General features: G+C 37.7%; 1 protein-coding gene across 14 annotated transcripts in view; it reads left to right on the top strand.

The window, feature by feature from the left end:
* PPP2R2C (protein phosphatase 2 regulatory subunit Bgamma) overlaps window positions 1-13,835 on the top strand; it is a 175,922-nt gene that overhangs the window by 89,130 nt on the left and 72,957 nt on the right. For 4 of the 14 annotated variants that reach the window (XM_046940679.1, XM_046940677.1, XM_046940678.1 and 1 more), the window contains one exon: window positions 2,244-2,397. The exons of 8 other annotated variants lie outside the window; for them this stretch is intronic. In XM_046940679.1, coding sequence (XP_046796635.1) covers window positions 2,385-2,397 — 13 coding nt within the window. In that variant the 5' untranslated portion in view covers window positions 2,244-2,384. Of the gene's footprint in view, window positions 1-23; window positions 100-2,243; window positions 2,398-13,835 lie in introns of all 14 variants that reach the window. 2 more of the 14 variants (XM_040699516.1, XM_040699517.1) reach the window with 2 other exon arrangements.

Raw genomic sequence — 13,835 nt, 5'->3', positions numbered from 1 at the left:
CCAAATTCTTCATTTCAATTTAGAAATCACTAGAAATCATGCTTGCAGAGGAGAATGCTACACACCAAAGGCCATCAAAAACCTAGACTATCATGGCAGGTATGTGAAAACACATATTTGAATTTGGAAGTAACTTTACAAAAGAAAGTAATGATTTATTCTAGGAATTCTTTTTATGTATTCTGTACAATATATTGGCACACAATCCTTGTCCATTGGATAGCAGATTCTCCGAAGTCATGAGAGCTTTTGTTTTCTTTTCTAAGCCCACTGACAGTGGGACATGCTGACAGTGAGTACTGATACCTCTTCTCTCACTGAGTAGGAAGAGAATTATCAGGGTTTTGGTTAAGAATAGTAGCTGAACGATGAAGTTGAATCTTGGAAAGGCTTTAAATGATGCTGCCAATAAATGCTTAGGTGAGGTCTCCCAGTGGTGGCAAAATGGTATACAGATGAATGAATTTATGTGTTACTCAAATCATTGCAGTCACTGGTTGTATTAAAAAAGAATGAACATCTAAACTTCTTAAGCCAGAAAGTGTACAGGAGTGCTCAGAGTCTTGGAAGTATTTTCTGCACGGGCATTGCATTTATATACTATTGCAAGAAACTTTATGCAATATATTAATTTTAGTAGTTTTTGGTTTCTCATCTTAATTGTAGATATATTCCTATATACTTTCACTTACAAATTGCCCTTTACTAATAATTGCTTTCGTCCACTTGCCACTCAGCTTTTGCAAGGAAAGTTGTACGGGATGGGATTTCATTTAGAAAAGCCGTGTCTTTTAAAGGAAAGAGCAATGGAAGAGTTGGGAAGTGGATTTAAATTCAGTTACAAAAACAATACTCTTTGCTGATCTGGTGCTCAAAGACTTGGCTTGCTTCATTTGATGCTTTATTTACCTCTTACAGACTATTCACTGCATGCAGTGATTCTTTTCAGGTTGTCACATATACCAATCCTCTGCCAGCATTAATTATCATAGCCCCACTGCTTTTGGAAATTGATGGAGTTATGATAGTCTGCATGCCAATAGGACTTGCTTCATTCTTACCACAGTAATTATATGAGCTTGATTTGCATTCACTAGTTATTAAAAGTGCAGCTTTTAATAGCAGAAATATAAGTAGAAAGAAAACTCTGCCTTGAGTAGGATGTATGCAGACACACCCCTGAGTGACTAAGTTGAATAGATTGCTGTTGTCTGGACTAAATTCACACAATGGTAAATACCTTCATAAAAAGACATTATCAGCAACTCATCTTTCTGAATTTCAAAGATCTACAAATGTAAATGTAAGCATGTGTAAATAAGCATTGAAATCATCCTGCCATGTGTAATAACTTTCTTTTTCCTATTCAGAACTTGCATCTATTTGCCTTTCAACATATCTTCTAGGAAAGAAAGGCTTTGGAAGAAAATTGAAAGAAACAAATTAAAATGGAAAATATATTTCCACAAGGTTCCAAAAAATTGTTCTTTCTGATGCTATACAGACTCGGGATGAGGGATTGATAGCTTGGACTTCTCTGGTTTGAGTATTAATAAAATGCTTTCCTTTAATTTGTTTCCTTATGTTCTGATGACAGACATGCAGTTTGCTTCTATGAAATGGAACATTTTATTTTTAATGCTTGTGTGATTTGTTTTTCCTTACCACTTTTTCAGTTTTCATTTAGAAGATCCTACCTTTCATTGAAAGAGAAGCGGCACCTGTTCTCTAGATCCTATAGACTGATGCTCTGGGGTCCATTTAAAACTTTGAGTGAATCAGTTCATTTCTTCTTAAAACTCTGCTTCAACAAGCATTGTGTTGAATGGTTTTTGATGGTGGGTGAATTGATGAATCTGTGAATCCCTTCAGTGGCTGTACAAAGGGCTTCCAGTTACCTAGGTCAGGAGTGAACTATGTTACCTGTCTGGTAATTCAAGAAATAATTCTTACCTCCTTAGGATTAAGTGTTTGAGACAGAAAAATTGCTTGAGTGTCTGCAAATTACACAGGTGGAAGTGAGCAGAAGAGCTGAAGAGTTCTGGGCTGAAGCTTTTGGTATACACTCTTAGAAGTTTGAGAGAGTCTACTGAGAAGGTATTTTTCTGTTACTGAAAGAGATTGAGAGAACAAGGTGCTTTCTTGCTTACGGGGGTCAACAGTTTTGTTCCTGCTTGAAAAATTAACCTTAGATGAGGAAAAATTTCACCTTTTTTTTTGTCTTGAATTTCTTTGTTTTTTAGGGAAAACTATAAGGAAGCTTGTGCGCAAGGCGACTGCTGGCATCTAGAATCCTCAGATTTCCTTGACTGAATCCATCTGGTTTTAGCCCTAAATATAGTAGACAAGCTGCACTGCTTGCACTGATAAATTTTATCTTCCAAATGATAGACCAAGGTACAGTCATGTATACTCACCATTTTTGATCTTATTCACTCTTAATTCTGTTGCTTTTTGGATAGTTGTAACAGTATGGTTTGTCCCCATTGTTGTGGACTGTCTTTTTATCACCTGCATCCTGCTAAAAGTATTCTTAAAAATAATAATAATAATTAAAAGAGACTTCTGGCTTGGCTCTGGCATTTGGTGCTGCCAGCTGCTAACAAGTTTGCATCTTGGTGGTAAACTTACCCACTCCTGTGGTTTATCAGCTTGTCTCCAGAGGCCGTAGACAGTGGGACTGCTGGCAGGACAACTTTTTATGGTTTTACTATATATGGAAAACAGAAAAGTGAAAAAACAAAACCAAATGTCAACTCCTTTTTTTTTTGACATATATTTGCATTTACTTTGTTTACTTAGCAGTTGTAAAGGAAAAACAGACTCTGTTCTAACAGAGCATAGCATTTGACTGTAAGGTAACAATTCTTTTGAAAAGAAAAAATAGATCACTGTTGTGTTAAGTGATAGTTAATCATTAGGTTCTGTCTATCTGCTTTGGTATCTCAGATAGCTGTGGGAATGAGCAAGCAATCTTAGTGCCAGCTGGCCTGCATTCTGAGTCTAGAAATTCTCTTTGCTTTTGTTTTATATAGGGATACCTTCTGTCTCTTACCTGTGCCTCTTTTAAACTGTAAGAGAAGGTGATTTTGTTATCACAGATCACTACCAGTTTCATGATGTTTTTTGAAGCATTATTTAATGTGTTAAAGGACTTGTTTCCTCTGATATTCCTGTGGGTATCTACTAGAATATTTTGCTCTGCTTGGATAGTCCATGAGATCCAAAAATTAAGACTAATTTTTTTTTAATTGTTTTCTCTGAGCATGACATTGATTGAATATTAATCCAGTTGCACAGAGGCTGTTAAAATTTTGATCATATCAGATATTGAATTGGAAAACTTCAAAGCTGTCAGCTTTTGGCTACAGGTGAAGGGGAGGATGCTTCCTGGTTGTTTCTTTTCAGTTCTTCATGCTGCATGTTGAGCTGCAGCTGTTCCCTGCCTCTACCTTCAGATGTTGAGCTTTATCCTTATGTTGGTGTGGTGCCTAGACAGAAAATCTTCCTGTGGTTTCTCCCTAATGCAGAAAGCACTTGGGAGAGCAGCTGGATCTGGAGTGGATGGTCATAAGCTGGGTTGTCTGGCATGTGTTACCTCTTCTGAACATTCAGGTACTACTAAGGGAAATGCTACAGCAATCCCAGTCAGATCCTGTGGAGCATGGCCACAGTAAGGAAGACTGTAGGTCACATACAGAAAATTTGCTAGTTGCGTGCAGCTTTCAAGCTGCTACATGAAATCTGTTTTCTGTTGTCTGGGAAGAAAGATATTAAAGTATGAATGCCACTGGGGTTCAGGCTTGTAAGGCTGGTCTACAGATGGTTATGCTTCTGAATAGAATTCTGTTCAAATGCATGTTCCTGCTGAGAGGCTGGTGAAAAGCTCCTATCATTCTCCTGTTTAATTAATACAATATGGCAAATAATTGAAGTATATGTCTGCCATTTCGATCAATAGCAGTAGATTGAACCTTTGGCATACAGATAATAGGTAATTTTTTCTCTGTTATTAGTGGAGCCAGAAGATAAGGTTGCTGAGTTCTGATACAATCTCTGATGACATTCAGCTGGCCTGTAGTGGTCAGTGTCAAATCCTTCCTGTCCTTCTCCATCCCTAGTGTTCTGTGATAAGTCTCTATGTCTATTGTCTAAATATCTATTTAGCAACACAGGTCAAAGCACTTGGGTATTGTAAATTCATGTTCTTTGTTCAAGGAAATTCTAGTATTACTTAACGGTGGTTTCAGGCTATCAAAAGTACTATGCTCATCTATTTGCAGTCCCTGGGGAAAATCTGCCAAAAGAACTTCTGAACAGGAAAGACCTTGTGAGAGGTTTCTCATTCCCAGTGTGAACACCACATAGGGAATATGTGGGAGCTGGCAAAGGAAATTAGATCTAATAGTAGGCTTTGGCTTAAGGTACTGCTGCTTAACGCCTGCCGTGAGAAGAGGGAATGGGCCAGGCTCCCTCTAACTATATGCTGCACTAAGAGCTATCGTGGGAAGACAGATTTCTGGTACTACAGTTCTGTAACAGTGGTAATAGACTAAAGATACGGTTTTTAAATCCTGCTAATAAGTGAAAGGGATTTAGTAATTACAGAATTTAGAAATACCAGGGACATTGAAAATGTGAAATGTAAAACATATACTGAAGAGAAGTACACAAATATTAGGGAAAGTTGGACATCTGCTCCTGTGTTTTGTTAGCTGTTTTTGTGTATAATCACAAGCGAGTTTTACTTTAGCACAGTAGTAATTCAGTGAAGGAATTAAACTTATAGAAAGTAATCTTCATACTGTCATGGCAACTCAGTTTCTTGTGTCACTGTTTTTGAGATTTTGATCCAACTACTTTTCCTTTATTTTAAAAGTCTTCCTATATGACAAAGCATTTGTAATAACACGTGAGCTGCTGCAGCTAGATACTAGCTAGAGTTAGAGCATGACAGTGATAAGATCACCTTAGTTCCAGCTCCTCAGCACAAAGGGCTGATGATAAGCATCATTGGAAGAAAGTAATAGAGGATGCAGATTTGAATATTTCAGTGAAAGAAATCGAAAAGGTGGTTTTGCAGAGACTTGGTTGTGCTAATCTGTTAAGCAGACAATAAGGAGACACCTTGCAGTATAAAGAGGTAAATAGCGAAGAAAGTTTAGGGCAGAGTGATGCAGAGAATAACAGAAAGTTATTTTCCATTTTCAACTATTGAAGAGATTTCACGGAGATAAAAAAAAAATGCTAACACAATCAAGCATGCAATACAGAAGGTAGGTCTGATCTGTGGAAGAGCAGTCCATATAACCATAGGTCTGTAACAAAAGGACCAGATGGATTTGTTGAATTGATGAGATGATGCTAAGTGGACAATGAGGCAGCAAACCAGGAATAGGCAGAGCTTTAAATCCCGTTGAAATTAACAGCTGGAGCGTGAATTTGGCACAGCGAAGGGTTTCAAAATGAGGTTTCAGTTCTTCACAACAATGGGCAGGGAAGAGGGCTGTTGTTATTCTTTTTTTGCTCTATCTGAGAACTGTATATAATATGGTATTGTGTGGCATTTGCTTTTGTAGTGGTTCATTTTATCTCACTGCATTGCCATCTAATAATACAGCAGACGTGGTCAGCAGCTAAAGTGATGCTTCCTCAGCAGCAGCATACTGATCTGAACTTTTATGTACACTCAGCACTGCAACTCCATTGACTGCTTGCTCGCAGTGCTGCTATTTAATGCTGCTGTAGCTGCTTCTGACAAGTTGATGTACTGGCACATCAGGAGCCTCTATTGGTACATCATAGAGAGACAGGATGATCGGTAACTGTGTGCCCTTGCAGTGCAGTGGTTATAAATACACTTCATGAGGAGATCACTTCTTAGTCTTCAAGAGATATTTGCACTTTTGTGTGTTATGGAGATGGTGCTAATGCGACCTGTCTGATAATGCATAATTAAAGGTACCAAAAACCTGATGTGCTGTCACATGCCTCTAGATTGATTATGCAGTACTGTGTTTTTTCATCATTAAAATGTGCAAGTTTGATAACTAACAGGCTTACACACCTATGTGTTCTTTTCTTTTCTTTTCTTTTCTTTTCTTTTCTTTTCTTTTCTTTTCTTTTCTTTTCTTTTCTTTTCTTTTCTTTTCTTTTCTTTTCTTTTCTTTTCTTTTCTTTTCTTTTCTTTTCTTTTCTTTTCTTTTCTTTTCTTTTCTTTTCTTTTCTTTTCTTTTCTTTTCTTTTCTTTTCTTTTCTTTTTCTTTTTCTTTTTCTTTTTCTTTTCTTTTCCTCCTTTCCTCCTTTCCTCCTTTCCTCCTCCTTTCCTCCTTTCCTCCTCCTTTCCTCCTTTCCTCCTTTCCTCCTCCTTTCCTCCTTTCCTCCTTTCCTCCTCCTTTCCTCCTTTCCTCCTTTCCTCCTTTCCTCCTTTCCTCCTTTCCTCCTTTTCTTTCTTTCCTCCTTTCCCCCTTTCTCCCTTTCTTTCCTTTCTTTCCTTTCTTAACAAAATGTTAAAAAATGCACAGCCAGGAATTTCCCTAGGAAAACAAGTGATTCTGACTTTTGAAGGAAACAGAAAAAAAGCTTTTAACCAACATTATTAGTTATTTCTTCTTAGAATATTCTTCTTTTCTGTTTTGGGTTTTTATCTCCTCACCTATTTGTGTAACGAAGCCATTAACTACTTTACAGCAGCAATTAATGAAGATTACTTTAAATATTAGCTTCAAAAAAAATTAGTCTTCCACTGAGTTGAAGGGCAGAAGTCATGATTAGACAGTCAATATAATAACTTGGTAGCACACAATGTCTTCAAAGTTTTAAGTGCTAAGAAGTGGCAGTCACTTTGAATAGCTGGTGTTATACCCTTATCTTAATACATTTAGGAATCTGAACAACTAAGCTGAATTTTGTCTTCTGAAGTTGTGTAGAATCTTTGCATGCTGATGTATAACACGATGTCTGGCCATCTTCTAGCTCAGAGGAATTCTGAAAAACAACTTCAACTGTTTTATTTAGTAATTATTTTTAAGCCTGCTTGTAACTACACTTTGCAACTTGTTGTTACTTGCTAGGTTGTTAGTATAACTTCAATACATTGCTTTAATAATCTTAGTATTGAGAATGTATTGTTTTTTAGTTTCTGTACATGTATCTTTTCTGATTAATACAATGATTGAGACTAAAGAACAGGGGTAGGAAAGATAATGAAAGGAGCAAACAGCAAAACTGAAAATAGAACACAAGAAAACCTCAGGAGTCTTCCTCCAGTGTAAAAATGAGCAAACCTCACCTTGATTCCTCTCCATTTCCCAGAGAAAATCAACGTACACAAATATAAAGTAGTATCTCACAGAATCGTAGAATCCTTAGAATTGGAAGGGACCTCTGAAGGCCATGTAGTCCAACTCCTCTGCAGTGAACAGGGACACCACAGATAGATCAGGTTGCCCAGGGCTTGATCCAGCCTTGCCTTGAAACTCTCCAGGGATAGGTAACCTGCTCCAGTGCCTCACCACTCTCACTGTAAAAGATTTTTTCTTCTCTTACAATCTAGAATAGATCTGATTCTGGAGCTGGGTGTTCAGCTCTCCCCTTGTTATTGCTTACTAATGCTATGCTAATGTTCTACGGAGGAGAAAAAATACTAAACCCTACAGCCCCTTAAGGGTTATTGAAGGAGATCTGTATTCTTTCTCTTAAGTTTAATTACGTATTTAGGACATACTTATTGAGGTTTTACCCATTAAACTTTATGGCCAATAAATTTGAAAATGAGCATTCATCTATAATGTAGTTTTGGTATAGACTGCTCAGTAGAAAGGCAGTTAGGTTTTTGTCATCAGGATGTGTGCATGTATTCTTCCCTGTTGTTTCCTAGCATTTTAATGGAACCTTTAATGTAAATTAATAACTGTGTAAGCTCACTATATCAAGTTATGCTTTTATGTTTAACATGCGTTTTAAATAATGTTTTATGCTGCTTCTGCTGTGATTAAAGTAAATTAGGATGTTGCCATGCTACTCAGTACAACTATGGACCCTAAGGGCACTGGATTATGAAGTGGTGGAGTTAATTCACATTGTTTTCTGTAGCAATTAATTACAATTTCAACATAAAACCCTTTAACACAAACTTACCTTTTAATTGTAAAGTAACCCAAATCCCAGGTTAAATAGTGGGTTTGCTCTGAGCCATAGTGCACTCTACAGTGGTTGTATCTGTAGTTGCTGTTCACAAGGCCCCTTATTTTCCTAGCACATCGGGGTGCATTCCTCTGACAGTCGTCACTTCCACAGAGCACAAGGTGGGTCTCTTTGCAGCATCTTCTGCAGACTTACTTGTGCTAAAGCTTTGGCACCAATGTTTGCTGAAACCATACAGCTCTTGGGGCGGTCCCATTGAAGTCAAGCTGTTACCACACTCGGAATGTGGAAGAGCAGAAAAAGAAAACATAAACTGTGGAGTAGTTAGAAGACTACCATTGCACTGAGCATTGTATCTGTTTAAATAGATTGTTTAATTCTTAATCACTTGTAATAAAGTCTTCAGCTATCTAGTCCACTGGATAATACTTAGCTGATCTGTTTCTCTACAACAGAAAGCTAAATCAAAACCTCTTCAGATGCAGATAGCACAGTTTTGTTGCTCACTGGATTATTTAGCATTTGTTTCCTGTTGATAGAACCAATAATGTATTGGTTTTTAATCCAGCTTGGAGAAAACCATACGATAAACAAATGCATTATCTAGGAAAATGAGCACCATATTTAATAGCTTGGCAAACTGCTGTTACAAAACGATTTTATCAAAACTTTAATAGTCATGGACCTCTTAAGGAAGCAGATAGGAGGCGTGGAAAGAAAAGACTTCTGTAGAGACTTTGTTTGATTAAAATATTTTGGTAAGGAATCCTTAATTATTTTAAATAAAGCCACAGTGGGGTCTTTTCTCCTGTGCAGATAAGAAACTGGGAAGTTTTCATATTGCATTCAAATGTGTGATGTGAAATGAATTAGTTATTAGCTGTATCTCCTTGGGACATACGCACTATAAATAGCTTTTCCAAGTCTATTACTTTATTTTGCTCTGTACTGTCTTGTTAAATTGCACGCCAGAATAAGAATGTCTCCAGTCCATTGAACACTGAAGCCGTGAATATGATACAGATTTGGCCGTTTCAGATTGAGGTCTGTTTTTGTGGTGCACAAGCAAATGGAGGACTCAGTGACCCCTGATTTTTAGAGTCCCAGGAAAAACAAAAAACCTGTCGTTTGTATCACCTGTGATTGTTGTACAAAACAAGTGGGGGGGGAATCTAGGTTTAATAATCTAATAAGATCTATAATAATATAAGTAAGTGATTCCACAGTACTACACTTGAACCATATTCCTACCAAACACTCCCCATAACAGTCCACAGTAGCGGCACTGTCATCTGTTGTGCCCTGTGTCCCCGGTCTCTTGGCAATATGTCACTTTCTGGCATCACAATAATTCTTCCAGTATCTGTAACACTGAGGTTTAAGTGATCACCAGGCTGCCAGGGCCCAAGAGCTGAGTGAATATCTAAAGTGAAAGCTTGAGCAATTAGCATCAGTTCAGGGAGGCAGGCAAGTGTGATTAGCTACTCCTCTCCTTATATTACGGTGCAAAACACGTGCTCATTTGGTTCCATTAATAAATTGTGTGAAACAAAACGCTTTGCATTGGCTGCAAATTTTCTACAGCAGTGAGAAATAGTAAATACAGGTTTATAATGCTTTAAATATTTTCATGGTGCATTTTAATTTGCTTAAGTGATCTTGCATGGTGCCTTGAAGGGAGATATTATAAATAGAATTATTATTATCCTTTTTGCCAAAATGACATTGATGTCGGTCGGGATTCTGTTGCGAACTGAACAGCGCAGCACCACTGAAGTAAAAAGACAGATTTGGTGCCTTCTGTTTAAGTTGTCAGGGTTGACTGAATTCTCGTTTAATTCAAAATCCTGTTTTATAGCCTCTATTACACAGTTTCCCGCTCCCTCCTCCAGTTCTCTTGTCTGGAGTGACAAAATGTAACCATAAATGCAGTTGCTTTGTATGGATTCTTTTTTCTGTTTTTCTGTCTGTGGTTTTGGTTTTGTTCTGTTTAAAGTAATAATCCAGGTTGCTGTGTAGGTGTGTAGGCAGATCTTTCTGCTTCTCTTTGCTTGTAATGCAAGTCCTCGGGACTGGACCAAAAAAATGCCGATTCAATTTTAAAATGCAAATAGGCTCCTCATCTCCCATGGCTGGCAAACTTTCCCTTTTATCCCTCAGCCAACTTCTCTCCAGTCCACTGGTTCCCCTTCTCTGTGTCATGCTTGCTAACTTTTGCAGATTAATTTTTTATGAGAGATGCTACTGAAATGACTTTGGAGATTCACATAAATTATCTCTATAGCTTTCCCTCACTCTTTGCTGCTGTGAAAGATTAAGTAATGTTTCTCCAATGCCGCATAAATTCTCCAAGCCAATATTGAGTGTTTTTCTAATTTGTGCATTAAGTAATTTCAACTTGTTTTTTTTCAATCAGGTAAAATGTTAAATATTTTATGTAAAATTTAATCGAGGAGGGAAGTGAAAAAAGTATGTTACTTCTGTTCTGTTGTACACAATTATTAAAGCTCTGCAAAGTAAATTGAGCAGAGCTCTGCCTGCCAAGAGCAGCTCTGACTGATCCTTTGCCACTGAAATGGTTTTCTGAGTTGCAGTTCTGATTCTTTGTTCCCTCATGCTGCAGGGACAGCAGTTTCTGCTGCCCTTCATTAGCAGAAAATGGTGAAATGGGGCTTTGCTGTTTCCCTGCCTCACTTTGTTCCCACCCAAAGGAAAACAGACAGGACAGCTTTTTCACTAGATACCTGCCCTTGCGTTCGGGAGAGTCTGAGCAGGAATTTATACTCATTTAGGAAGAAATGACATATGAGTGACTGTTTTTGGTATTTCACTCTTCAAAGTTATCAGGAAAGCACCATTTGTGTTGTACAAAGCTTTGCCTGCAAAACCAAGATGTGACTGCTGTCGATTTTGTTCTGCATCCTCTCAGATTTTAATATCTAGGTGGAGTATCCCAAATAATTTTCATGGTTAATGCTCTTCTAGTAAATCTGGGAAACTTTGATTTTTGTGAATAAATCAATTCTGCTTTGTTGCAATTTCTTTTAAAGAAATGAGATCCTATATTTGGAATAGCTGATGTAAGGGCAAATTGGCCATCTTAGAATCTTGTAATTTGCTTTTGAGACAAACAGAGTGAATGAAACCGAGCGTTTGTTTCTCTACTAAATGTAGCTCCAAAGCACTGCAGTTTATGTAAGGGTTTTCCAGCACTTATGATTGGTAGGTAGTGCGTGTATAGGTATGAAGGTTAATTAAATCAAGTGGTGAAGTTTGTAGAACAGGGAATGCTTCATTAAGCCCTGTGTGAATTAACTTGTACAATCTGTTCACAATACCCCAAGTGCCATTCACTGAGACAGTGTAATTACAGCTTACACACATTTTCATTAGTTTGTGTTTCTTCTACTGTGGTTGACATGTATGTTGTCTTCACTGAAACCTTGGGTTAGAGGAGGGACTGCTCACTGGTGGGCATCTGAGCATACTGACATTCAGCAAATCATTTTTCCTTTGGGTTCTAAAATGTCTTATCCCAGATGTAATTAAGCTTGTAATTCATCAGCTGACACATTTCTTTCTCCTTAAATTCCAGACCTAGCTGCAGACTTGTGAGATAGCTGTTCTTGTATACTTCTTTGCTCTAAACAGACGTGGACATGACAACTATCCTTATCCCTCTGCTTGTTTGGGTTGTTCTTTTGTTGTTGTTTTTTTTTTTTAATGTAACATTCATGCATTTTTATCAAAGCAAGAAGGCTTCAGTAAGAATTTAACCATATAGATTCCCAAGGATTTCTTTTAACAACTTAAAATGCCAACAAAGTGTGAATGCTGTTAGACTGAAGTGTTGTCACCAATTCAGACAAATTTGCATCTCTCTTGATGTATGTTTAGTTGATTCCCAGAGCAGGACAGTTAAAGATTCAGTTGTGATCACTGAAAATCAGACCAGATACATGCAGAAAAATCCTGTAAAGTTATGTGCACATACTTAGTATTGCCCTTCAGATAAGTCCCGTGGGTGTATTCAGGTGAGAGAAGTTAAAGATGAGAAAGCACTTGAAGGTTCAAGTCTGTAGACAGAAGGCAGTATTAATGAGGATAATAAAAAGCCTAGTGAGGGGAATGAACAATGACCTTTATTGCAGATCTTGTCCGTAAACTATTCCTTTATATTAAAAAGAAAACCCAGCATAAATCCTTTGTGAAGTTTCTAGACTGGTGCCAGTGAATACAGCTGGGATGTAACAGAAGTAGCAGTAAAATCAACCTCCTGCTGTTCTATTAATACCTTTAAATGTCTTTAAGAGGTTTGTTTAAAATTTAGATCAGTGCCACGGGGTGCCCCACCTCTGCCAAGGGTTATCTTCTGCCATGTGGCCATCAGACTCAACCAGTAGTCTGAAAATACAGGAGAGTTTAGGGCTTATGCATTTTATCTATTATTTCTTTTTGGTATCTAATCAAGTAATAGTAAAATATTTCACAGGATCCTTCTGCCTATATTTTCTCATGTCAAGAATTAGTGTTGTCAGATGATACCCTAAGTTGCTATCTGTGCTTTCTGGATTTTTGAAAGACTGCAGATGGGATTGGACTAGATGATCATTGAGGTCTGTTCCAACCTTAATAATCATAGAATCATAGAATCACTTGAGTTGGAAGGGACCATTAGGTTGTCTAGTCCAACTCCCCTGCAATGATCAGGGACACCTGCAACTACATCAGGGTGCTCAGATCTCTGTCCAGCCTGACATTTTGTGTCAGTAGGGATGAGGCATCCACCACCTCTCTGGGCAGTCTCTGCCATTAAAGGGTTCTATGATTCTCTGATTTTTGGTGAGTTTTAGTTTTGTATAATACATTTCATATAAGAGCCATTCCAGAGCAAATTTGTCAGTAAAACATTTGAAATTATATATGGATTTCAGTCAGCTCTTCAGCATGTGAGGTGTTACACAGACATAGGCTGATGGAACTTCAGAACAGTATCTGAGAAAACCATCATAAATCATCATTTCAGGAGTAGCCTGTTTTGGGGCAGAACTCCCAGCCTTTTGAGCACATCATGAAGAATTACAAGAAAGCAGATGAGGGAATGAAGGAATGCAAATATCTTCCGTTTGCATCAAGTCCAGAAGCGGGTCTTGGTGCTGCTACAGAGAACAGATTGCAGAGCAGGCACACTGTGCAGAGAAAAGCATCTAGCATGACAGCTTGGGATTTAGGCATGGTGTTCTGTAGATTTGTGTGTTCATGCTGGGAAGAATATTAGCTGCACAATGACACAGAGGAGCTTTATATTAAAAAAAAAAAAAAGAATACATATACATATATACATATTTAATTTTTTGGCCTTTGAAATAATGGTCCACACTGATTGAAACTGTCTTCTGCTTGGATCAGTACAGCATACCTCGCTACTAAGAGAGTTCGCTGTGTCTTATCAAAATAAAAGGCCTTGTGTTATTTATTCATATCAGTGCCACAAGAATGTGTGATGCCTTACAGGTGATTAAAATGAACATGCCACCAGAATCTCACTACTTAGACAGAGCACAGCAAGAGGTGACAAAAAAGGCAGATAAGTACAGGAAGCATGAGGTTTGCAGTAGCAAAAGCTCATGAAAATGCTTTCATATTGCCATAAATGCTTCTTCTTATTCCTCACATATGTTTCCTCACTG

The sequence above is a fragment of the Gallus gallus genome, chromosome 4 (assembly GCF_016699485.2).
Source record: "Gallus gallus isolate bGalGal1 chromosome 4, bGalGal1.mat.broiler.GRCg7b, whole genome shotgun sequence".
Lineage (NCBI taxonomy): Eukaryota > Metazoa > Chordata > Aves > Galliformes > Phasianidae > Gallus > Gallus gallus.
The sequence above is the reverse complement of the archived record's forward strand: the minus strand, read 5'-3'. Positions and strand labels throughout refer to the sequence as shown.